Below are 27,059 nucleotides of genomic sequence, written 5' to 3'. Positions count from 1 at the left end.
ATATATAATTTTATTTCATGTGAATGTAAAATATTTTTTCCAGTGGCTAAAGATGCATTGTTTGATGTTTTCTTAGTTTTCAGAACCTCATGTTTTCGAAAACATCCACTTGCTGTCATTTTATTTGCTTTTATTTTGAAGCCTGCTGTCTTTACTATCTTTTATATAATGTATAATTTGAAAATATCTGAAATAGACAAGAATATTTTGCTATTTGGATAAAGAAAGATTTGCTTGAAGTTATTGTGATGCCATAGAGGTAATAGCACAAATGGAAGTTAAATTTTATATAAATTTAAAGCCAGAGAAATACATTCGCTTCTTCAGCATGAGCTAAGAGCATCATATAAATTAAGGATAAAGGTTGTTGCTGGCTTGAAGTGGTATATGGGTAGTGGGGGGCGGTTAGAACCTAACTGGATTTAAATGCATTACGTGGAATTTTATTTCTTTATTTTAAATACAACAAAGAATAGATGTAAAAGATGTCATTTCATGGGCTCTGTCAATAGTGTCTTCAGATCTTGAGAAAAATGAATGAGCCCAGGGCTACATATGTTTGCACATTTAATCTGTAGGTAAAAACAGTAGCACAGTTACATTTTGCTTAGCCCTTGGACAAAATTCTACTGTTTCAAACAGATTGTGAAACCAAGTCTTAAAATGGCTGAGCATTTTGTGGAAATACAAAGTTTTAGTAGCCTTTCTAAAACCGTGTACATCCCTAATATTTTATTTGTTAATAATTCATGTTGCACTCCTCCTCTTAAGGTATTTTTGAAAAACCCTTATCCTCCTGAATGGTTCTGAAAAGGATCCATCCATACTCAGGGGAAAAGTAAGTGACAGAGATATTAGTTCAGGTAGAAGCTGTCTGCTTATGTAGAAGCATATTTAAGGACTTCTGACTGTCCTGAGCTGGCTTACTACTTGTACTGTTTCTGGGTAATATTAAAAATCATCCCATTCCTCCCCACCCCCAGGTTGGATGTTACTTACATATGAGCTAAAGTAGTATTTTTAGTTCAACATTTAATGTCTCAGTATGTGTTAAGTTGAGGCTTCTACTTCCCAGGGGTCTGTCACTTCTGTGGCAGCTACCTGTCACCTAACGTTCTTCGCAATGGTGTATGGTCTTTTGACTTTAACAGTAAGAATATTTGCTTTTGGAATGATTCTAGGTTAAGCACAAAGTTTAATTTTAAATTCTCTGACGCCTGAGGACGTACACAAAACTCACCCTCCCTGGGTGCCGCTAGTGATGGCCTGTATATTTTACAGTGGCTGTATTGACTTTGGTGACAAAGACCCAATTTCTTGGGATCCCATTATGACTCTTGCTCCGGGATAAAGGGGCAGTGTAGAACTCTCCGGGAAGATGTGTGTTTAAGTATGATTCAGCCACCAGTATTGTATCCATTTCACTTTTCTCTGGCTCAAGAATGTCGCCTGCTCTATCCAGAGATTGCTTTTGAGAGGACGCCGTTAGCTGTATGCAAGGACTTATGTATACATGCCAGGAAATAGCCCTAAAACCTACAGCCTTCTAATTCCGAGCAAATGGTGTTTACAGTTTCAGCCTCTTACGAATTAACGGAGCAGTTGAGAACTAGGTATAAGGTATATATTATGGAGAAAATACCAAGAAACCATGGAATTCATAAGTCTCCTGAAACATACACTTCTCCTAAGGCTGCAATACATTTTAGAGTCTGGATTGGAAGACTGAACAGGTCTTTTTTTTTAAAGGCAAATTCCTCTGATGTTAAGAATATGCGAAGGATTTCCATAAATCGTAAAGTATATAAACGCGTGTTGATACAGAACACACACATATCCGTTACCTGAAATACAAGGTTACCAGAAGAAAAAATTCCTTTTTGAATTAGTGGTAAATTGGTTCATCCAAGTTCGCAGTTTACTTTCACAACATAGGTGTGCAGACAGTTTGTTTGGATGTTTAATTTTTTCCCCCATCTGTTCTGTCTGGATTATTGATTGAGCAGTAAGCCACTCCGGGGCACACGTCCCCTCCTTACAACTGCTTGCCGTGGCTGCATTGTGTGGCCTGGCGGACAAGCTGAGAGAGCTGCTCCTTCAAACTTCCAGTAAATCCCAGTTGGTAAAAGAACATTGGAATGAATATGTTTTTTGAAAGTGCCCCTTAGCCAAACAGATATTTACACTGGGAACTTTAATCGATGGTACCATTTTAAAATCATAGTTTATTATTTAATATCATTCTTGAAATTAGTAACCATTCAAGAGCTACTCGTGGTGATTTTTATTTAACTCAGTTGGCTGTTTTATACATGGAAGTGTCTACAACAAATATTACCAAATATCAATCAGATGTTATTAGAATATTTAACAGCAATTGATACCTGCTCTGACTTCCTTGAATCCAGTTTTTATTCCAGCAGAAAATGAAGCGATCTCCGATTCCTGGGGGAAAATTGAAACGAAGTCTTGTTTCCTAGAGTTTGTGTTCTGTTTGGGTGTTGATTTGATGTGACCTCTTATCATTGTTTAATATTTATGTTACTTTTAGTGTCCCGAATAACCTGTTGTCCTTTGTGTCAGTCTTTGGCATTAAATGTGGTTACAAAGTAAAGCTACATCCACGGTGACAGGACAATAGGGGTAGAAGGAAATCCCAAATGTCTGCATTTGTGTTCAAACCTTGAGCTTAGTTCAAAACGAGAGTAACATTGATTTTGTGAAAAAGAGACACTTTCTTCAGATTAATTCTTTAAGATAAGTCTTTCAGTGGATTGCTGCTCTCGGAGCAGGTTTTGATCTGCATTTATATCCAAATTACATGGTAAGTCACAGGGTCATGGACTTGAAATGCACTTTGCATTGTTGTACCACTGCAGGACCAATTACACTACTCTTTGGATCAGCCCTCATGATAACCATGAAGTAAATTAGCCTTTTAGGAAAAAAAAAATCATCAGAGGTAGCCAGAAGGAATTGCAAATCCCAGTAGGTTAAAGACTATACATTTTATATGTTACTGTAATTTGTGGGGAAATACGTGCTTTGAGTAAGGGAGAAAAATTATCTTTAAACAATAACATAAAAGAGGCTGTGGATTTTAACTCCACGCTGGAATTTCTAGAGCATTTCAGAGTACTGTATTTTGAGACAGTTTAGATTTAAGGAGAGAGAAAGGCTGTTTGTGGACAGTGGTGACGTGTTTTAGATTCTGTATCCACATGTAGAATGTTAGGATCACTTTCGTTTTTATTTCTTGTGTTTTTCATCTTCCAGCTGTTTGGAGGTGGGAGTTGAACAGAAGTCTTTCTTTTTAATTGATAACAAAGACTCTTAGATAAAGAGGGCTGGCTGAGTCTTTAGGGTGTTTTCTCCTGAACGTTGCTGGACTTTAAATGTCGATAAGATAATACATTACATCGGGTTTGTGCGGTTTACAGTAACGTAGCAAACAGTTCTAATTATAGTGTTATGTATCTATATATTCATTAAAATGCCTAGGTTCAGAAGCAAAACCACTTATTTTGAGAATCAGCATTCATTTTACAAAGCTAAATAAAATATATTTTTTTATCAAACAGATTTTTTTACAATGCAGTTTTATTTTTCAGTTGCTTATTTCTCTTCAAAAATAAAACCCTTTTTTTATGTACTCACTTTCCCTTCTGGCCGCAAACCAGGTATTTAAACAAAAATAAAGGATTGCCAGTTTTGCCAGCTGGGGATGAGAACCCGGCTGGTGAAATGTGGGTTCGGGAAGCAGTTAATCCAGCTTTTATGCTTTTTATGGTTTTATGAAAAAAGAGGTTAAAAACCACATTTGGCTCTTTTTTGCGTGCGCCACTGTTTTGTTGGTGTTGTAGGAATTCAGCAAAAGGTTACTTAGATTTTAAAATTGTTTGTTATTAGGTAAAATCCCGGGTCCGTTAGATTAAGGCCCACAAACAGCGCATTCTACTAATTGGACATGAGATAGATTCTTGAATAATCAAAAGTCACTGGTATTTAAAAATTACACATACAACATTTCCTCTCACTTAAGAAAGTGCACAGGCCGAATTCTTTCTGCTGCTTTAGGTTATTTGTTGTTTTCTCTGTATTTTTACATTACTCATTTCAAACAAGTAGAAATTTGAAGTATTTTTAGCTAATGATGAAAACTAGAATTTGTTGTTCTTCCCCGAAATATTCTGCTTAGTTTGTTATTCTATAAAAGATTTTCGAAAAAACGTAGGAAGTGGACTTGTGTTCATATCTTGCTAATGTAGTTCCTGTTCATCTTGGAACAATGATACAATTGAATTAAAAATCTTTTCATCACATGTGACAACCACTGCTGAATTAATCTTTAAGTAACATAGCTTTTTCTCAAAATTATATTCTCCACGCATATAAATACCTTGTCTACCCAAGTGCCTTTCATAGTATTTATAGGTAATCATAATGTAACCATCTAAAATGTCATGTTCAGTCCAAGACATAATTGGTAAATTTTAAATAAAAGTCCCATGGGAGTAATCCTCAACAAGTTATTTACTCAAACTAAGACAGTCTGCAACACGAGCACTACTTTGTTCTACATCAAATTCTTTCTTATGTCATCAGTTACAAGATTTTTTTAATCGGTAAATTTCGTGGGTCTGGTTTTCTTGATCTTTTTATCCCAGAGCTATTTATCCCAGAGCTAAGAGAATCAGATAAAGTAAGCTTTAAGATTATTCAGATATAGTAGCTTAAAGTAAAATATTGAAAGATCCAAACAGATGAAGAAAACTCCATTGAATGAGGAACATACCTAATAAAAAGGTAAAAATCACAATTTTCCTAAAACAAATGGCAAGCCATTCTGCCCCAGTTTGAATAGGTTGCTCCAACATAGCCTGATAGTGTCATACCATATCTTTCCCAATTTATGTTGCATGTAATGTATGTTGGGAAATAAATTTAAGGGCATATACCAGAGTCTGTGAGTTTTGTTTGTGTTTAACTGAAATTTGCTTGTGGGCTTACTAACGCTTTGGATACAACTCACACAGTACATCTTTATATTCACTTTGATGACTGTTTCCTTAAAGACTTGAAACACTAGAGGCTTCCAGAAGTTTTCAGTTTTATTTTTGTGGTGGCCGTGCCCTGACCTCATCTGTGTTCCATCGCATAACTCCTGTCTTTCACCGTCTGGTTTGTATGACTTCGCTCTTCTCCATGCAAGAGGGTGTAAGCCTCATTATATACCCGGCAATCAGCACGGTGTGACTGCAAGTTAAAGTCCACATTAATGGAACCAGAATGAAAAGTTAAGTAGGCCTAAGAGAAAACGTGCAGATACGCAAAAATTTTTTGTTTGATCCGTAATGTACTCAGTCATTCACTTGGAATCTGCTGTGTGGCCTGTTCCCTTCCTTGTACGCTGGCCACTTCTGGACATATATGGAACATTTCGCCTATCTGGTGTGATTTAAATCTTTTGTAGGATACCTTATAGTTTAAATGTCAAAGAGCCTACCTAGGCTTTGAAGGTTAGGATTCACTTTGTTGATGTACAAGTCTTACATTTTATAAATACTGCTGTAAAAGTTAATGTGGAGTAATGAATCTTTTCGCTGGTTTCGCTCTTAGGTGTTAGAAGACAATGACTATGGCCGAGCCGTGGATTGGTGGGGACTAGGGGTCGTCATGTATGAAATGATGTGTGGGAGGTTACCTTTCTACAACCAGGATCATGAGAAACTTTTTGAACTAATACTAATGGAAGACATTAAATTTCCTCGGACACTCTCTTCAGATGCAAAATCATTGCTTTCAGGGCTCTTGATAAAGGATCCAAATAAACGGTAAGCCACAAATAACACTCACTGAGTTACTGACGAATGTGGTTAGAAATTGTGATATGGAAATTAATTCAAATGTAACTCACTCCAAGGAGCAATGTATTTGGTGTAGACATCTTCCCACTGAAATACTGACTTATTTTTAACTGCGTAATACAGAACATTTAAAAAATTTCTGCAACTCTTTCCTAACTTGGGAAATTTTATGTAGATTTTTTTTACCAAATAAGGATTTTGAGGGTTTTATTATCCGTACCGTGAGTGAACAATTTCTTAATTGCCCTGGTACTTGCTATTGTGGGGACAGAAGTATCCCCTTTTTTCCCTTTCAGTCTCTGGGCCTTTATATTTATGCTAATTTACATAATAAAAAGGATAGAACCGGCTCTGTATTCTCCTTCCATCCCAACCTGTGTTAACATATCCAGCTACTTTTTTTGTCCATTGTAGATATTCCTTTCCATGTGTGGCTGGAAAGAACTAAAAGCAAAATATGTTTACACACTTTGTGTTTCTTTTGTAGCTACAACTGTGACCTGAAGAATCCTACAGCCCTTTGCTAAGCGAACCATAGCGTTCTTTGTTCGTGTTTCTGTGTTCATTTACACATACGGTTTATAAGTCATATATGAAATGACTTAATATAAAAATGTCCCTTAATCTGTGTTTGTGTATTCATGTATACAGCCGTCCTTTCCTCTAGGTACATACGCATATCAGCGTTGCTCTAAAAATCACTTAGGTGTTAAGCTCTTGAGGATTATTTCTTAGATTGCTAAAGCTTCCCTCACATAATGATTTTTTACAAAGTTCTGTTTTTGGTTGGTGTTCGTTGTGTATTAGTTGGCAGACTGAATTAATGAATGAAGGAAGGAATGAATCCTAAAATGTGATTTTTGTTTGCTTTAGAGATGGTTTCCATTACACACTTCTAGATTTTAAATTTGTGAGGAGCATGATTTTACCTTCAGAAATAAGCAGACTTAATAAAAGAGATAGCTTTTGTTCGTGAGGAACCTTTCTGACATGTGTTTTATAATCCTGGTCATGGAGATCTTACCTTATATTTGTAAAGTGATTTTGGTTTCTTTTTCAGGGCATTTGTGTATCTGTTGTTCCCTTTGCTGTTTCAGTAGCCTTGTAGAGTTGATAGGTGGATATTATTCTCATTTACATTTGATTGAGGACGAAGCCGAGGCCGCTAGAAGGTGAAGCGGTTTATCCTACAGAAAATTCCTATAGAAGAAGAGCAGAAATCACCTTTCTTGGTGCCTATTTGCTGTTTCTCTCGTAGCTTATTTGCAACGCATCAGTTTCTCAGTTGGTTCAGGTTTTGAAATGTGTTCCATTTAGTGTGGTTATTTCACAATTAATGTAACACACAGCACTTGGTGATAGGTAATCTTTAAACAGAGCTAAGATTTCTGTTTTGTGTACTTGATTTAGGGATCTAATATTTGGCTTGGATTTCAAGAGCAGCGAATTTTTTACTGCATCCTTTCCTGATGACTCCAGGGAACTTAGCCCTTTCCTTGATGGCCCCTCTAAGCAGCTGGTAGAGCAAACTTGTGTCTGTGGTTCTCATGTCTGTGTGTCATTCATTTTCTTATCCCCACCCCCACCCCCGGGGGAGGAGGGAGATAACACAAACTAGATACTTGATAATTGTTGAATAAATGTGAGGTACATTCTAGAATGTTAGTGGCCTGGTGAGTAGGACAACTCCTAAAGGTTTACCCACCCAGAGGTTGGTATCATCTAAAGAGAAGCTGGGGTGTTCTTTCTCAGTTCTTTGATGTTCTCATTTAAGATAGGGGAGTCATTCTCCCTCCACTGTTGCATTGCAATGTTGGGAACGGAACGATGAGCAAGACAAATCATCTCTGTTCTAGATAGTCATAGAATAATGCAAGACAGAAAACAGGTACTCACAGATACTCAGACCTACATACAAATGCCTATTGAAATTTATTAGCTCTGACCAGGGGGCTGGAAGAGTTGGGGAGGCGTAAGGGTGCTCATGCAGAGAAATTTACATGAAAAGAAATCCAGGGGTATCTGGGTGGCTCAGTCAGTTAAGCCTCCGACCCCCGATTACCACTCAGGTCATGATCTTGCGGTTTGGGAGTTCGAGCCCCACATTTGGCTCTGCACTGACAGTGCGGAGCCTGCTTGGGATTCTCTCTCTCCCCATCTCTCTGCCCCTCCTCCTCTCTCTCTCTGTCTCTCTCTCGCTCTCTCACTCTCTCTGTCCCTCTCTCAAAAATAAATAATATTTGAAAAATAATAATAATAAAAAGAAAAATCCAGAGTTGCAAATGAACATGGCATTTGAGAAGTTCAGCAACTACAAGGTAGAATATGAGTTGGGTAATGTTGGGAGATGAAGCTGAAATGGTAAATTTCAAAGACCTTCTGCTTCTGAGAAAATATTTAACCTTTATTCAGAAGGGGATGAAAAAACCAGTGAGTTATTAAAAGTAAGAGATGGTGTAATGAGTTTTGTGCTAGGAAAGGTGAAGGGCCAGGGGCAGGTAGGCAGAGCAGTTGAGAACACATACGGGATTGTCCAGATAAGAGACGGGGGTCCTCCAGAAGCAGTGAGTAGGACTTTGTGAATAATGAAGGAGACCTGGTGGGGACGTGGAAGGAGTCTCCTGCCTCCGTGCTTTCCAGCTTGAGTGATTCGTTTGGAGGATGGAGTGTTATTAACGGACAGGGAGCACAGGCAGAGGGCTGGGGGCGGGGGGGGGGGGAGAGGGGAGGGTTTACTGACACCCACTCCGGCTGTGCCGAGTCAGGTGTCCGTGGAAAACCCAGATGGAACTGAAAATAGTACCAGTGCTAAACAGAAATGCAGTGGCTGAATATATGGTTTGGGGACCCACGGATGTCTCGGAGGCAGCTGGGGCCGGGACAGTCGTGGGCAGGGTTGAGTACAAAGGGAAGACGGCCTAGGACAGAATCCTGGGAAGCATCACAATTTAAGAGGTAGGAAGAAGAGAAACAGCCACTAAGAAGACCCTGAAAAGTCTTTGGAAGCCTCATAAAATAGCATTATCCTAGACCTCGTTATTCTTCCTCTTCAACAATTTTAAATACTGCCTGAATTTTTTGAGACTCTTTACTGAATTACTGTCAGTTCTACCAGAGGGTCAACCATCATTTGCCTTTCTTTCTAATGCTCCATTACTTTATGCTCATTCTATCAGTATCTCCTTTATCCTCCTGCACGCAGTTCATAGGAGAAGCGTGACCGTGTGTTGCATTCAGTAACACAGGAAAATATGAATTCCATGATGTTCCTAATAATGAAGAATCCATAGTCGCTGAGGATTTAGTTTGGCATTCTGATATTGGAGTTTACTATTCTTAGACATAAATATCTTAGTGCAAATCATATTTTGATATTATTTTGAAGTCTTAAATTGTATATTAAGGAGTCATTGACATTGAAGTTTTTGACAGTTTCACACTTGGAGGAAGCTTGTGTTAAAGAGTCTCTCCCAGCTTCTAAAATGGCAGTCTAAGATTATATTCTTAGACTTCACATAGTACTCATGGCTGATACTTTAGTTTTTTATGTATTTGATAAATATAGATTAAATGCTGGCAATGTCCACAGCCAAGCTATTGCTAGAGAACTGAGGGGTGACAGAAAATGAATAACTAAACTAAAGCTGGATTAAAACCTCCTATTTACCAAATGATTACGGCTCTCTATTCCCAGCTCCCACCTCATCCACTATCTCCCGTAGAATTCAAAATGAGAGCGATACGGAAATAAAAACAATAGCGTAAGGGTGAGAAAAGACAGTGAACTTCTGAGTTTTCTCCTGCAGACTACTTTGATTCATACTTTGAAATGTTAAGTTCTCTTCAGAAACACGTGTTTTGGTGTCTCTGCTTTTCTGGCTCCCTGAGTAGGAGCTTAAAGTGCTTTTTGGATAATCCAGGGCTGGTCTCTGCCCTCAAAAGAATTTGCAGCCTAACCGGGGAGGGACACATACAACTTGGAATAGAATGAAGAAAGAGGAAGGTTAGGGAGTGGAGTGCTGGCGTTGACTAAATACGGAACCGCCAGTCGGAGAGTTCTGCATACGATCACCGCTAATACCGTCTGGTCCCATCTAGAGTCCCTGTCAGCACTGTGGCTCATTCTGCATGATCTGGGGATGGGAGACCCGTGGATCATTACTACAGATAACTCAGATATCAGCTCATTGTTCTATTTCCTATTCTGGCCGTGTGTCAGGGAATCCCAGATTCTTCCCAGTCGTGTGTTCCTTATACCTAATAATAGATTGTATTATTGTTTGTTTATCCTGACCTATTTGTGTTTCTTCCTACCCAGTGGTGTGTGGGAGTTGGCGTGTTCCAGCTCTTAAGAGCCAATTATTAAATTTCAGGAATTTCATGAGCTGGTTGTTTTAATACAGTCATTATTAAAAATCAAATTACATAAACTTACAAAAGTAAATCAAGTACATTGAAAAGAAAGGTGATAAACACTCAAAATTCATCACTCCTTGATAATTTTGTTGCATTTTACTATTCCGATGTTACTCTTGTCTGTTGTGTCTGCATAGAAATACTATGTAATGGTTTGCTTCTGTGTACCTGTTCCCACTTCTATGTTGAGTGGCATCAGGTTGCTAACTTGAAATTGGCCATGTGGGGAGTATTCACATCACCACAATGGCAAACTTTGTACGTCAGGGCTTGATTTATTGTTTTTCAATTAGATATAAGTAACTAAGTAGAGAAGATGTTAATAATACGGTTTACATTCTCAAGCTGTTCTGTCTGTATCTACTACATTGTGACTAGCGCGCGCGCACCGCACGCGCGCGCGCACACACACACACACACACACACACACACACACAATGAAGAGATACTCTCCCACTGTTCCCAGATGATTTACCATCCATCAAGGAGGTCACTCACATAACTGAGAAGCAAGTGAAATTCTGACATGTGCCTTTTTGTATGACTTTCAAATTCGTCTTCACCATAAACGAAAAGATCAGCTGGTATTCGTGCTGGAGCCACTCCGAGTCAGTGAGGGGCTGTGGAGTTCAGCAAAATTAACAAATGTTCTCTTTGAGCATCACTTGGCTAATTTACAATAAAGGACATTCTGTATTTTATTGCTCTTTGAAATTTTGTGCCTTGCATCCTTTATATCTGTAAAATCCATAACAAATATATGTATAATATGCATATGTAATATTATACATGCATAATTGTCCCCAGAGAGCTGGCTGTTAAGCACTTAGCAGCCCATACTATTCCTTTTATTTTTCAAGTTTTTATTTAAATTCTAGTTAACATATATGGTAAAATTGGTTTCAGGTGTAGAATTTAGTGATTCATCACTTACATAAAACACCCAGTGCTCATCCCAACCAGTGCCCTCCTTAGCGCCCATCCCCCACCCACCTCCCTCCATCGACCGTCAGTTTGTTCTCTGTAGTTAGTCTCCTACGGTTTGCTTCCATCTCTCCTTTTTTCCCCCCTTCCCATATGTTCATCTGTTTTGTTTCTTAAATTCCACGTATGAGTGAGATCATACGGTGTTTTGTCTTTCTTTTACTTTGCTTAGCATTATACTAACTCCATCCACATTGTTGCAAATGGCAAGATTTCATGCTTTTTGATCGCCAAGTAATATTCCGTTGTATATACATACCACACCTTCTTTATCCATTCATCAGTTGATGGACATGTGGGCTCTTTCCATAGCTTGACTGTTGTCAGTAGCACTGCTGTAAACGTCAGGAGCATGCACCATTCCTAACCATGAACAAGACTAGAGAGAGCTTTTGCTATATCAGTTTGGATTTAAATGGATTTCTTTTCCTTTCTTTTCTTTCTTTCCCTGTTCTTTTTTTTTTCCTCCCCTTTCTCTCCTTCACTCCCTCCTTGCTTCCCTCTGTGTTATTTTTGCTTTTCTCATTCCTTCCTCCCAATGACTGGTACACACTATATGAAACTGAGGAAGCCAGAAAACACCTGAATTTCACACTGTGCCACCTATCAGTTAAATAAGAGTACCTGCAAAGATGGGGGGAGCATCCCTAAATTCATGATTTATGTTGCAGCTTGCATAATAAATTACCTTGCAGTGATATTTCATAGGTTAACAACCTCGTTTCTATGGCAGTTCATTTGCGGTATGAAAAAAGTCCGTGAGTTTCTGTCTATTAGCAATACTGTACAAATTGCTTTTTCTAACTAATTAGGTAGTGACTTCAGAACTCAGGGTAACAAGGATGCATTTTGACATGAGTGTTACCAAAATAAATTTGGCTTATAGAATTGACGACGGTAATTGCTACCATTTCTTGTGCGAGGTGCTTGCCTCTGGTTTCTAACCCTTGCGGTGATCCACCAGGCTAGTGTCATTGTCCCCACTCTACAGAGGGGACACTGGGACTGAGCAGCTTGTTCATTGTCACACATGTCATAAGTGCCAGAGCTGGTTGCCTGTTTCAGGTTTGTCCCCAAAGCCTGTGCTCTCTTCAGCTACCACACTGTCCCGAGGCTACTTCTTATTAATAGCACATTAGGGAAATTAGATCTTATGGCAAAAGCTCTTTATTGGTTTGGCTATTTATCTCAAGGACTATTTATCACACAGAAAATTACATTTCACAAAAACTTTTTGTTTTGCCTTGGGCTTATGTAAATGTTGTAATGCGCACTCACTTTTGTTTCTGTCTCTTAGCCTTGGTGGAGGACCAGATGATGCAAAAGAAATTATGAGGCACAGTTTCTTTTCTGGAGTTAACTGGCAAGATGTGTATGATAAAAAGGTAGGTTATTTTCATGGCATAGTATTTATATATTTTGGCTAAAATGAATTGACAGCAAAAAAAATTTTTTAAGTGAATAAAATTCAATGATTCAATGATACTTTTTATTTTTACCCCCTACATTTGATTGAATATAGTATTGAAATTCTTAGCACAAAAATTTATTGATAAGTTTGACTCCCAAAATGCATCTTGAAATTTTATTCAGCATGGTCACTTGATTTTTCTTTTGTCACAGTGATGGTAGTTTGCTACTCGTTGTTTGCTTGGTATTAAGAGAAAAAATAAAGAAAACAATGTTGTGTTACTCTTTAAGAAAACTAGCAAAAAAATCATGTTTTTCTTTGTCTTTATGTCTTTAATTTTAGAGTGAGCTCTACAAGTTTGTTTATACAAATCCTTATTTTAAAAGGAATTGAAAGGAATTTAGTTTTAATATTTAACAAAGTAATAAATATTTTTCTTATTTGAGACTTCTCTGTTACTTGAAACATTTTTAATGCCCACAAAATAGGTGCTACTAATTTTATAACTTTATTTTTATTGTAATCTTATTACTTGTTTTTAATACTATAATTTTTGCCTAGGAACAGTAAATTACTGTGTCTAGTCCTTCTTTTTAATTTTTGTCTCTTTTGTTTCTACTACTTCTGGTATTGTTAGTACAGGCACTGATTTTGATTTTTTTGTTTTCAAATGCTCATATTAAAATTTTACTGTGAAATTTTTACGCAGTGCAGTATTTGCTGCTTAGAATCTTTATCTGGTTATTTTGTGTAGTTAGTTTCCATTTATTTCAGTTTTCCCTATTTTTCTCTGAAACATATATAATCAACATTTGTGAAATGTCTGTTTTGTGCTAAATATTCTCTTCTATTAATCTCTGAAGTGAAGATAGAATGATATCATATGACTTACAAGGAAGAAGACAAGTACCGAATTTCGGCATTGTGTTATGGGAATAGAGGGTGTGGTGATTTTCTAAAAGCACTTCTTGTAAAATAGTTGCACGATATTAAACATTTCTCGGGGCGCCTGGGTGGCGCAGTCGGTTAAGCGTCCGACTTCAGCCAGGTCACGATCTCGCGGTCCGTGAGTTCGAGCCCCGCGTCGGGCTCTGGGCTGATGGCTCAGAGCCTGGAGCCTGCTTCTGATTCTGTGTCTCCCTCTCTCTCTGCCCCTCCCCCGTTCATGCTCTGTCTCTCTCTGTCCCCCAAAAAATAAATAAACGTTGAAAAAAAAAATTAAACATTTCTCCTCAAACTTAAACTGCCATGTCTTGGGGCACCTGGGTGGCTCAGTCGGTTAAGCATCTGACTTTGGCTCAGGTCATGATCTCACAGTTTGTGGGTTCGAGCCCCGCATCGGGCTCTGTGCTGACAGCTCAGAGCTTGGAGCCTGCTTTGGATTCTGTGTCTCCCTCTCTCTCTGCCCCTCCCCTGCTCATGCTCCGTCTCTCTCTCTGTCTCCCTCTGTGTCCGTCTCTCTCTCTCTCTCTCTCTCTCTCTCTCTCTCTCTCTCAAATATAAACATTACAAAAAAAAAAAAAAAAAGACAACAACAAGGGCACCTGGGTGGCTTAGTCAGTTAAGCGTCTGATTTTGGCTCAGGTAATGATCTTACAGTTCATGGGTTTGAGCCCTGCATTGGATTCTTTGCTGACAGCTGGAACCTGGAGACTGCCTCAGATTCTGTGTCTCTCTCTCTCTCTCTCTCTGTTTCTCCCCCACTCACGCTCTGTCTCTGTCTCTCAAAAATAAGTAAATGTTAAAAAAAATTAAAAAAAAATACCTCCTACATTTTAAGTTTCCACCATGTAGAAAGCACTGGGGTAGGTGCTGGATCTTTTTCAACGCTTATGAGAAGCCTGTGACTGCTCTTAAATGTTTATTAACTTCACGAAGACAACTGAACATCCACTTTATAAACGGATGATGTTCTCACGGGGTTGCATCCCTACTTAGACCCTGTTGGCTCTGTACTGTTTTTGTCACATCAGTTCACTACAAAAGACCCGTGTAAAAGGGAATGATCAAGGTCTTATGTCTGCCAGAAATAATACATGTCAGAGGTTTTCTTTGGTGCAAAGAGCTGTAAGCCACAAATATCCCTTTGGTATAACCTCACCAAGGAGAAGTCAACAAAAAAGGGAGAAAGAAGGAAAGGAGAGAAAGCATTTCTTGACGAGACAATTGTGAGGCACCAGTATGGCACCACTAACTTAAAGAAGAGGCAAAACATGAACTTTCTTCAATCCTGTCAGGAGACTAGTATATGCCACAAAGATTTCCTTGTCAGGGTTCAGCTCTCCGTGTTAAGTGGAGGTTTGGCCTCACCTGGGGAAAACTCTGAGAGACACATGTCCTGTCTCTGCTCCACGGGACTAGACAGAGTGGAGACCATGGCCAGAGTGGAAGTGACAGTAAGACAGTAAGCCGGCTCCCTTGTGGTGAATGGGATTGGAGGAGCCAGCATGCCATGAGAAGGAAACATAGCTTTAGATGATGTATGTGGAGACATGAGTTTAAATTGTTGTAATTGATAAAAATAGATGCCACTTAATCTGAGCAAAGGTGTTACATATCATACGTGAAGAACAACCGGAAAAATTACAGTTTCCATAAACGAAATTCACCAGCAACTGACATCTGCTATAGGCTTACTCAGGTGGATGTCAGATGAGGCAGTGGCCTAGCCATCTTTACATAGTTGAAGGACGTTACGCAGCATTACAGTAGCACTGTGACGTTTGAGTCTCTCTCTAAAAGCCTGTGAAAATGTGACTGGGTCTGTCTGGGTTTGTATCATATCACTAAGAAACAGGGAATTAATTGTGAGAGTTCCAATGCCAGTAACTATTTTAATGAATCCGGTTATAATTCTACTCTTTGGACAGCATAAATTATGAAATAATTTAGAAAAACAAACATTTTATGGGGCTCTTATGTTTTTGAAATATATAACTTATTCATGAGAGGTTAATTCATCTCTAAGATAAGGTATTTTTTTATATTTTTATTTATTTTTGAGAGTACACAAGCAGGGGAGGGGCAGAGAGAGAAGGGGACAGAGGGTCCAAAGTGGCCTCTGCGCTGACAGCGGAAAGCCTGATGCAGCACTCTAATGCGTGAACCGTGATAACGTGACCTGAGCCAAAGTCGGATGCTTAACCGACTGAGCCACCCAGGCGCCCCAAAGGTTTTTTATTACAATTTTACTAATACTCTTTGGGAGCTTTACTATTTCATAGATTTATTATTACATAGTTATTGACCCGTTTTTCTATATACTGTGGCAGATCTAGAGATGAAGACATAGATAGAGATGCTAATATCTTTAAAGGTAGATCTCTCCCTAGGTTAAGTAAAAAGCGAACTAATCTTGGGACGCCTGGGTAGCTCAACTGGTTCAATGTCCAGAACCAACTCTTGGTTTCAGCTCAGGTCATAATCTCACAGCCTGCATCAGGCTCTGAGGTGACAATGCAGAGCCTGCTTGGGATTCTCTTTCTCTCTGCCTTTTCCTCCTTCCCCTGCTCGCACTCTGTTTCTCAAAAATAAACAAACAAACATAAAAAAATGACTTAAACTTAATTGTGAATATCATGGTGTACCACTCAAAAGAGCACAGCACTGAAGTGTGGAAATAAGTGTCCTGGATTTGCTTCTTCCTTCCTGTGTGGAAATGGACAAATTATTTGAGTCACACAAAATTATGATCTCTGAATTGCCTTCAAGCTTGAAGATTCTCTGGAGGATGTTTTATAAGATGAAGCTGTCCAGTTAAATTTCTGTGTAGGCTTTACACTCAATTTGTCATCTACAAAGAGTCTGCTGGGATTTTGTGTGCTATTGTGTTGAATCTGTAGGTAAATTTGGGGGGGAATTGACATTTGAATAGGACTGAGCCTTCAGATCCATGAACATGGTATATCTCTGTTTATTTAAGTCTGCTTTAATTTCTCTCCATAATGTTTCATAATTTTCCATGTTCAAGTCTTACCCGTATTCTGTAGGTCCTTCAGTATTTCATGTCTTCTGATAAAATGTTATTTAAAATTTTTATTTTCACATTGTTTGCTGCCAGTATACAGAAATACAGTTGATTTTGTATATTGACCTTATGTCCTGCAGGCTTGCAAAACTCACTTACTGGCTTTTTTTTTTTTTTTTTTTTTGTAGATTAGTTAGTATTCTCTGCATAGATGACTTTATCTTATTTAAGGAGGTTTACTTCATTTTCAGTTGGTACTTTTTTTTTTTTTTTTTTTTTTGCCTTGGTATATTGGCTAGGACCTCACTATAATGTTGAGTAGAAGTTGAATAGAGTGAACATCCTGGTTTTGTTCTTGATCTTAGGGGGAAGACAACTTTTATCACTAATTATGATGTTAATTATCACATCTAGTGGTGAGATCTTAGTTTTTAAATATCATTCTTCAATAAAAAGAACCAAGGTTACTTTGAGAAGCAGTTGATTTAAGAGCTGGGATGGGGGAAAATAAAAGATGGGTGCAAGGAATTTTGTGACGCCAGAAAGTGAAAAAGAAAGATACGGAGGGAAGGAGTTAGAGGTACATTAATAGGATGGAGGAGCCAACTTTAAATAAGTCCCAGTGAGGAAAACTGAAACAATTTCAACAAGAAAATAAAGATTATTATATATTGCTATTCCATTATGACCCAAAGAATAAAATACATATTCATAAGTCCACAGTGTAAAAAATAAATGTTGAGAAAAAGGGACATTCCAGTTAAGGAAAGAAGATGAATTCCAGTTAATAAATGTGGAAGGAGTGAGAGAGCTAGAAAGTCACCATTAGGCCCCCAGCATAAAACTTAGTGCATGCAAGATCTACCAATGAATGTTAAAATTAGTGGGCAAAAGTTTAGTTTAAGAAAGAGAATATTGGGGCACCTGGGTGGCTCAGTCGGTTAAGCGTCTGACTTCAGCTCAGGTCATGATCTCACGGTTCGTGAGTTCGAGCCCCGTGTCGGGCTCTGTGCTGATGCCTCGGAACCTGGAGACCGCTTCGGATTTTGTGTCTCCCTCTCTCTCTGCCCCTCCGCTGTTCATGCTCTGTCTCTCTGTGTCTGAAAAATAAATAAAACATTAAAAAATTTTTTTTCTTAAAGAAAGAGAATATTTGCACAGTCTCAGTGTATCTCTCCTCAAGCATTTATTACATACAAAGCTTAGGAGAGTAACTTCACAGTAGAAAAGGCTGGCAGACTGTGTCTTAAGCCAGGGGATCAAGATTAACCACCAGTGATAAGACAGACTGACTTCATGTAGCCCATGATACGATGCTGTGAGAAGTGCCCAAATGGAGGAGGCATTCCTGAAAATAACTGGCCAGGTAGCCTCAAAAGTGTCAACGTCACAAAAGGTGAGGAATGACCCTGGAACTGGGCGGACTGGGGGAGACTGAGGGCACGCTGGCCACATGCTGCCTGTGGCTCTGGTTTGGCTCCTGGGACAGAAGAGGGACATGGTAGGGCACATGGTAGGTAACAGTTCCGTACCAGCATTCATTTCTTAGTTTGGAGCACTGTGCTTTGGCTGTATGGGATACTAGCCTTAGGGGCAGGTGTGTAAACGTGATATGGGAACTTTTTGTACTACTTTTGTAAGTCATCTCTAAGCCTAAAATTATTCCAGTGTAACAAGTTATAAAAATGTGGTGTTAGTGTAAGCTTCCTATACCTCCTTTATTAGGTTGAGGAAGTTCCCTTCTGTTCTCATATGCTAATAGTTTTCATCCCTGAGAGGTGTTGAATTTTGTTAAAGTTTTTCTGCATTTGTTGTAATGGCCTTACGGTTTTTCTCCTTTACATTATGAATTTGGTGAATTACATGATTGGTTTTCTGACATTAAATAAACCGTACATTCCTAGGGCAAAACCCATTTGGGTTATCCTTATTAAGTATTGCTAGATTTGATACAATGTATTTTTTAAGGATTTTTGCATCCTTAAATCACAAATGGTACTAGGCATCATCTTCTTTTTCTAAAATGTCTTTGTATGATTTTGATTTCGGAATCATGTTTGACTTTTTTTAATGAAGAGGGAAGTATTCCCTTTCTTCAATTGTTTGGAATTGTTTGTGTAGAATTTGTATTACCTGTTGCTGAAATCTTTGATAGAATTTACCAATGAGGCCACTTGGGTCTGGCATTTTGTATTTGTTGGGAGCTTTTAACTATAATTTCAGTTTCTTTCATAGTTCTGGGACTGTTCTGGTTGTCTGTTGCTTCTTGAATGTTTTGGGATCTTTTCTCTTCTAGGCTTTCTGATGTACTGGCTTAAAGATCTTACTGTCTTTACAGTGTTTGCTATCTATGTAATTATGATCTCTCTCTTAATGCTGAAGTTGGTAACTTGTGTCTTCTCCTTTTTCTTGATCAGTCTGGCTAGAGGTCTATGTCTGCTGTTGAGTTTTTTCAAAGGACCAGCTTTTGTTTTCACTGATTTTCTGCATTTTTCTGGTCATTTTTCATTGATTAATTCGTTCTGCTCTTTATTATTTCTTTATTCTGCTTCTTTTGAGTTTACTTGCTCTTTTTTCCTTATTTTCTTTAAGGAGAAGGTAAGATTATTGTTTGGGGACCGTTCTCTTTTTCTAGCCTAGGCCCTCAATGGATGCTCTAAGTTTCCATTTAAGGACTGTTAACTTTGTTTTGCGAGTTTTGACCTATTTGTTTTTATTTCAAAATATTTTTAATTCCTCTTGTGATTCCTTCTTCACTCAGATTATTTAGAAATGTATTGTTTGATTTCCAAATAATATAGATTTTTCAGATATTTTTCAGTTACTGATTCCTAACTAAATCGTCTTGTGTTTGGAAAACATACTCTATATGATAGTGATCCTTTTAAATTTATTGAGACTTGTTTTATGGCCCAGAAAATTGTTTATTTGGGTGTATGTTCTGTGTACACTTCAAAAGAATGTGTTTTCTGCTTTTATCGTATAAAGTGTTCTACCACTAGCCATTGGTCAAGATGGCTGATGGCGGTGTTCATGTTTCCTGTATTCGTACTGATTTTCTTTCTAATTGTCCTATCAGTTATTGGGAAAGGATTGTTGAAATCTAAAGCTATAATTATGGATTTTTCTTTTTAGTTTTCATGTATTTTGAAGCTTCACTGTTGGTTGCATACACATTTAGTTTTGTTACATCTTCTTGGCGAATTTACCTTTTAATCATTATGAAGTGTTCCTATATATTCATAGCAGTAATCTTAGTTTTGAAATCTACTTTGTCTGATATTAATATAAGTATTCCAGCTTTCTTTTGATTTTATATATCCTTTCCATCTTGTTACTTTTAACCTTGGTCGTTATATTTAAGTGGGTTTTCTTTTAGGTGTCATGTAGTTGACTGTGTGTGTGTGTGTGTGTGTGTGTGTGTGTGTGTGTATTTTAATGTGTATGATGATGGTCTTTATTTACAACTTTATGGCAAAAAAAGAAGAGGGAAAAGTTTAAAACCAGGCATTCCAGCTGATCCTGTCAGATTGAAGAAGTTCCTTTTTAAATGCCAGTCGCATTGCCCCAAGGTAAACAATACTGAATCTGCATATGCAGTTTCCTTTATTTTGAGCTAAGTTGATTTCAATACCTAAGTATTAAATGTGAAAGGTCATTTTTGGCATAACAAACAATATGCAGCAAATAGCAGCATCTATAAGCACAAAACACTCCTAGAGATGTGGGGACTTGATGGAAATACAGTGTCCTGCTCAATGTGTGAGAGGTTTAGCCAGTAGGAGTCAGCTTGTGATTTTGTTGATATTCTTCATCAATTTTGTTTTCAGTTTCATTGATTTCTGCTCTTAAAGTTATTTATTTTCCTTATCACAATTTTATTTGCTCTTCTGTTTCTACTTTCCTAAGCTGGAAGCTTACGTTATTACTTTATATCTTCGCTTTCTAAAGAACGCATTCAGTGCTATAAATTTTCCCTTAAGTACCGTTTTCACTGCATCCCACAAATCTTGGTAAGTTGTATTTTCATTTAGCTCAAAATATTTAAAATTTTTTGTTGAGACTTCCTGTTTGACCCATGTGTTATTTAGACATGTATTATTTAACCTCTAAGTATCTGAGGGGTTCTGAGCTGTCTTTCTCTTATTGCCTTCCAGTTTAATTCCATTAAGGTCCGAGTGCATACCCCTTGAATGATCTGTTTGTAAATTTGTTAAGCCAGAGCATAAGAGACTCTTAAAAACTGAGAACAAACTGAGGGTTGATGGGGGGTGGGAGGGAGGGGAGGGTGGGTGATGGGTACTGAGGAGGGCACCTTTTGGGATGAGCACTGGGTGTTGTGTGGAAACCAATTTGACAATAAACTTCATATATTGGAAAAAAATAAAAAAAATTAAAAAAAAATAAAGATTAAAAAAATAAATTTGTTGAGGTGTGTTTTATGGCCTAGAGTGTGGTCTGTCTTGGTGAATGTTCTGGGAGTTTGAGAAGAATGTGTATTTCACTGTTGTGTGATGAAGTAGTCTATAAACGTCATTTGGATCCAATTGGCTGATGGTACTTTTTTAGTTCAACTGTGTCCTTACTAATTTTCTGCCACCTGGATCTGTCAGTTACTGATAAAGGGATGTTGCAGTCTCCAGCTGTAATAGGGAGTCTATCTGTGTGTCCTTGCAGCTCTGTTTTTGCCTATTGTATTTTGATACTCTGTTGTTAGATGCGTACACATTAATGATTCTTACGTTTTCTTGGAGAATTGGCCACTTTATCATTATGTAATGACCCTCTCTATCTCCGATAATTTTCCTTGCTCTGAAATCTACTCTGTTTGAAATTACTGTAACTACTCCAGCTTACTTTTTGGTTAAGTGTTACTATGGTATGTGTTCCTCCTTCCCCTTACTTTAAATCTCTTGGTATCTTTACATTCAAAGTGGATTTCTTGTAAATAATAATGTGGTTGGTTCTTGTTTTCTACACCCTTGACAGTCATTGCCTTTTGGTTGGTGTTTTTAGACTGTTGAAATTTGAAGTGGTCGTTGACATGGTTGGATTAATATCTACCCTATCTGTTACTGTTTTCTATTCATTATCCTGTTCTGTGTATATTTTTGTGTGTTCTGCTGTTTTTCTAACTTCTCTGGTTTTAACTGAGTATTTTCTAAGACTGCCTTTTTTCCTCTTCCGTTAGCGTATCATTTATACTTCTTTTTAAACTTTTTTAGTGTTTTCCTTTGAGTTTGCAGTACATATTTATAACTAACTCAAGTCCTTTTTCAAATAATACTACACCACTTGGCAGATGGTAAAAGTGCCTTAAAGCAATATTCCTGATTCCTCCTTCCTGTCCCAAATATGTTGCTGTCATTAAGTTCATTCATCCATAAGGTATAATTATTGTATACATTGTTGCATTATTATTTCAACAAACTGTTCTCTGTTAGATCAAGAATAAGGGGAAAACAAGATTTTATTTTACCTTTGTTGGTTCCTTTTCTAGCATTCCTCCTTTCTTTCTGTTGAACTAACTTTCTGTCCTATATCATTTTCTTTCTTTTTGATGAACTTTTTTTTTTTTTTTTCTTGGTAACATTTCTTGCAAGGTAGGTCTGTTGGTGATGCCTTGCCTCAGGTTTTGTTTGGCTGGGAAAGTCTTTATTATTCCTATATTATTATATTATTATTTTGAAGGATAATCTTGCTGGATACAGACTTCTAGGTCAGTGGTTTTTTCTTTCAGCATTAAGTGTTTTACTGCATTTATTTTTCTTACTTGCATGGTTACCGAAGAGAAATCCATTGTAATTCTTGTATTTGAGCCTCTATAGATAAATAAGGTTTTTGGAGTGTGTGTGTGTGTGTGTGTGTGTGTGTGTTTCTGGCTTCTCTCAAGATTTCATCCTTGTCTTTGATTTTTTGTACTTTGAATAGGATATGGCTAGGTATAGCTTTTGGGGTCTTTATCTTGAATGATATTCTCTGAACTTCTAAGATATTGGTGTCTAGCACTAATTTTGTAAAATTTTCAGTAATTATTGCTTCAGATATTTCTGCTGTTTTCACTCTCTCTTCACCTCATATTCCCATTACATATACGTTTTATAATTATTTCACAATTCTTGGATATTCCATTCTTTTTTACTGTTACTTCTCTTTCAGAAGTTTCTATTAACAGTTCTTCAAACTCACTGATTCTTTCCTTGGCTATGCCCTGATTATGATTGAGCCACCAAAGGTATTCTTAATTTCTGTGATGGTGTTTTTTATTTCTAGCATTTCCTTTTTATTCTTTCTCTGAGAATTCATTTATTTATTTACCTTACCCATATGTTCTTGAATGTAGTATATTTTTTCCATTAAGACCCTTACTATGCTTTCATAGATGATTTAAATTCCTGGTCTGGTGAGTTCCAACATCTGTGCCATATCTGAGACTTTCTGGTGCCTGCTCTTTACCTCGAAACTGGGTTTTGGTTTGGTTTGTTTTTTTTATCTTTTAGTATGCCTTGTATTGAGAGCCAGACATTATGTACTGGGTAAAAGAAACTGAAGAAACTGAGGTAAATAGGTTTTTCGAAGTTGTATGTGTTTATCAGGGTAGTTTTTTATGCTAAACTTACTTGCTAGGGCTAACACCTTTTTTTAGGAGATTTTTCAATTTGTTTGCCTTTTCTTTTTTTCTTGCATTATTTCACTAGTTAGGATTGCCAGAACAATGTAGTATAGAAATGGTGAGAACAGACATTTAATTATTACTAATATTAGGGAAATAGCATTCACACGATATTAGTTGTAGGTTTTTAAATGTACACCGTCTCTCAGACTGACAAAATTTTCAACTATTCCTATTTTCTGAACATTGTTATTATGAATGGACACTGGATCTTTTCAAATGCTTTTTTCTGCATTCACTGACACAATCATGTGGTATTCTGTTTTAATTTGTTAATATGGTGTATCATGTTGATTTTTGAATATGGCCTCTATACTGCATGCCTCAGGTTAACCTCAGACATGGTATATACACTTTTTATATATTGCTAAATTTCTTTTGCTTGTATTTTGTCAAGAACTTTTTATATATTAAATTGTGGGCTCTACTTTTTTTTATTGTTATTACCTGCCTGATTTTAGAATCAGGATAATGCTTGACACCAAAAGTGAGTGGTGTTTCCCTCTCTTCTATTTTATGAAAGATTTTGCACAGAATTGGTATATTTCTTCTTTAAATGTTTGATAGAATGTCCTGTTGAATCCATCCAAGCCCAGACTACAGAAATTGTCTCTTTAATGGATGTAGGATACTTCCAGTTACTCATTTCCTTTGAATGAAATTTAGTAGCTTGTATGTGTTTCAAGAAGTTTTAAAACTTTATCTAATTGTTGAAATAATTGACATTGAGTTGATCACTTATTGTCTTGATTTTTTTTCCATTTTAGCTTGTTTTTTAAATCAGTTCTTCTTTTTCTAGTTTATTCAGTTGAAAACTTAGATTTGAGTCTTTTGTTCTTTTCTAACACAGTGGCTGTGCTATCTATTTACTTCTAAACACTCCAGCAAGTTGTGTTACATCATAGTGTGACTTGCTATTCATTTAAAAATGCTTTCTAATTTCCCTTAGGATTTCTTCTTTGGCTATATGGGTTCTTGAAGTGCATTGTTTGATTTACAGTGTTTGTCGATTTTTCAGCTATCTTTCTGTTTTAATATCTAGCTTAATTATCTTGTTTTTAAAGAACATCCTTTGTATATTTTAAATCTTTTAAATTTTTTGAGATTGTTTTATGAAATAAATTATGGTTTATATCGATGAATGTTTTGTGTGCATTTGGAAAGAATATTCTCTTATTATATATGGTGTTTTATAAATGTCAATTAAGTCAAGTGAACTAATGATAAGTCTTCTATATTCTTACTGAATGTTTAATGGCTTGCTTTTATCAGTTATTAAGAGAAGGGGATGAAAATCCTCAACTATAATTGTGGCTTTGACTATTTTTCTTTTAGTTTTATCACCTTTCCTTTATTTTAATCTTAAAGTTCTGCTTTTAGGTGCTCCCAAATTTAAGATTGTTGTATCTTCTTGATGCATTTACCTCATCATTTCATCTAGGTTAGCCAATTTTTGGCATAAAGATTAGAGTGTGTAAAGAAGTGAAATAAATAGAAAAACAATAGAGAAATTTAAAAAAAAAGTTGATTATTTGCAAAGATAAAATTGACAAACTTTCAGTTAGATTGACTAAGGAAAAAAAGAAAAGTACTAAAATCACAAATGAAAGAAAGACATTACTACTGACTTTATAGAAATAAAAAGGATTGTAGGAGAATACTCTGAACAGATGTACACATAAAAAGTAGAAAACCTATACAAAATGGAAAAATTTCTAAAAACATACAAATTACCAAAATGAGTCAAGAAGAAATAGGAAATCTGAATAAAGTTACAACTAATAAGGTAATTAAATCAGTAATCAAAAAACTCCCAACAAAGAAAAGCCCAAGACCAGATGGCTTCACTAGAGAATTCTATCAAATATTTAGAGAAGAAATAACACCCGTTCTTCTCAAACTCCTCCAAGAAATTGAAGGAGTGAATACTTATTAACTCATGCTATGAGGCCAGCATTACCCTGATTCCAAAGCCACACAAAGACATTGCAAGAAAAGACTAGAGACAAATATCCCTAATATAGACACAAAATTCCTCAGTAAGATACTAGCAAGCCAGTTTAGTAGCATATTGAAAGGATTGTACACCATGATCAAGTGAGTTTTATGGAATGCAAGGACAGTTCAACAGACTAAAATTAATCATTTTAATATCCCACGTTAATAGAATAAAGAAAATCCACATGATCATCTTGGTGCATAAAAAGCATTTGACAAAAGTCAACACCCTTTGCTGATTAAGAAAAAACAACCTCAGAAAACTAGGAATAGAAGGAAACTTGCTCAAATGATAAAGCCTATAGATGAAGCCACAGCTGACATCATACTCAGTGGTGAAAGACTGAAAGCTTTTCACCTAAAATAAGGAAGAGAACAAGAATGCCCATTTGTGACACTTCTGTTCAACATAATACTGGAAGTTGTAGTCAGAGCAGTTAGAACAGGAAATAGAAAGCAATCAAATTGGAAAAGAAGTAGTTAAATCGTCTCTCTTCACAGATGTAGAAAAACCCAACAAACACACACATTCACATACACAAAACCTCTTAAAGCTAATAAACAGAGTCGGCAAAGTTGCAGGATATGAAATCACACAAAATATATTATATTTGTATACATTAGCTATGAACAATCTGGAAAGCAAATTAAGAAAACAGTTCCATTTAAAGTAGCAGCAAAAAGAGTAAAGTATTTAAGAATAAATATAATCACGGAGGTGCAAGACTTGTATGCTGCCAGCTACAACATTGCTGAAATAGATGAAAAGACATGACCACCGGAGAGACACCCCATGTTTGTGGCTTGGAGACTTACTATTGAGATGGCAGTTCTAGTCACAGCGACGTTGCAGATTCGGTGCAATCCTTAGGATGGTGGTCACGAGTGCAGGCCTTGGAATATGCCACTGCATTCATTTTGCTTCTATTTTGTTGAGGATTTTTGCATCAGTGATCATGGGGATATCGGTCTGTAGTTTATTTATTTTAATCTTTTTTTTTTTTTAATTTTTTTTTTCAACGTTTATTTATTTTTGGGACAGAGAGAGACAGAGCATGAACGGGGGAGGGGCAGAGAGAGAGGGAGACACAGAATCGGAAACAGGCTCCAGGCTCTGAGCCATCAGCCCAGAGCCCGATGCGGGGCTCGAACTCACAGACCGCGAGATCGTGACCTGGCTGAAGTCGGAGGCTTAACCGACTGCGCCACCCAGGCGCCCCTATTTTAATCTTTTTAATGTTTATTTTTTATTTTTTATTTTTTTCAACGTTTATTTATTTTTGGGACAGAGAGAGACAGAGCATGAACGGGGGAGGGGCAGAGAGAGAGGGAGACACAGAATCGGAAGCAGGCTCCAGGCTCTGAGCCATCAGCCCAGAGCCCGACGCGGGGCTCGAACTCACGGACCGCGAGATCGTGACCTGGCTGAAGTCGGACGCTTAACCGACTGCGCCACCCAGGCGCCCCTAATGTTTATTTTTGAAAGAGAGTATGAGTGGGGGAGGGTGGTGGAGAGAGAGAGACACACACATACAGAATCCGAAGCAGGCTCCGTGCTCTGAGCTGTCAGCACAGAGCCCGACTGCGGGGCTCAAACTCATGAACCAGGAGATCATGACCTGAGCCGAAGTCGGTTGCTCAGCCAACTGAGCCCCCCAGGCGCCCCTATTGGTCTGTAGTTTAGAACATGCATTTCTTTTGAGGCACTAAATCAAACCTCAGTGGAAAACAAAGGAACTATAT

The 27,059-nt window shown here is 37.3% G+C and overlaps 1 protein-coding gene across 4 annotated transcripts in view; it reads left to right on the top strand.

Moving 5' to 3' along the window:
• The window catches only part of AKT3 (AKT serine/threonine kinase 3), a 309,235-nt gene that overhangs the window by 257,138 nt on the left and 25,038 nt on the right, over window positions 1–27,059 (top strand). For all 4 annotated transcript variants that reach the window (XM_047077095.1, XM_047077092.1, XM_047077093.1 and 1 more), the window contains 2 exons: window positions 5,620–5,834; window positions 12,565–12,652. In XM_047077095.1, the coding sequence (XP_046933051.1) occupies window positions 5,620–5,834; window positions 12,565–12,652 (303 nt within the window). The remainder of the gene's footprint in view (window positions 1–5,619; window positions 5,835–12,564; window positions 12,653–27,059) is intronic.

The sequence above is a fragment of the Lynx rufus genome, unplaced genomic scaffold (genome assembly GCF_022079265.1).
Source record: "Lynx rufus isolate CCGP_SWC_20201006 ecotype Redwood Valley unplaced genomic scaffold, mLynRuf1.p SCAF_15, whole genome shotgun sequence".
Taxonomy (NCBI): domain Eukaryota; kingdom Metazoa; phylum Chordata; class Mammalia; order Carnivora; family Felidae; genus Lynx; species Lynx rufus.
This window is presented reverse-complemented; position numbering and strand designations above follow the sequence as displayed.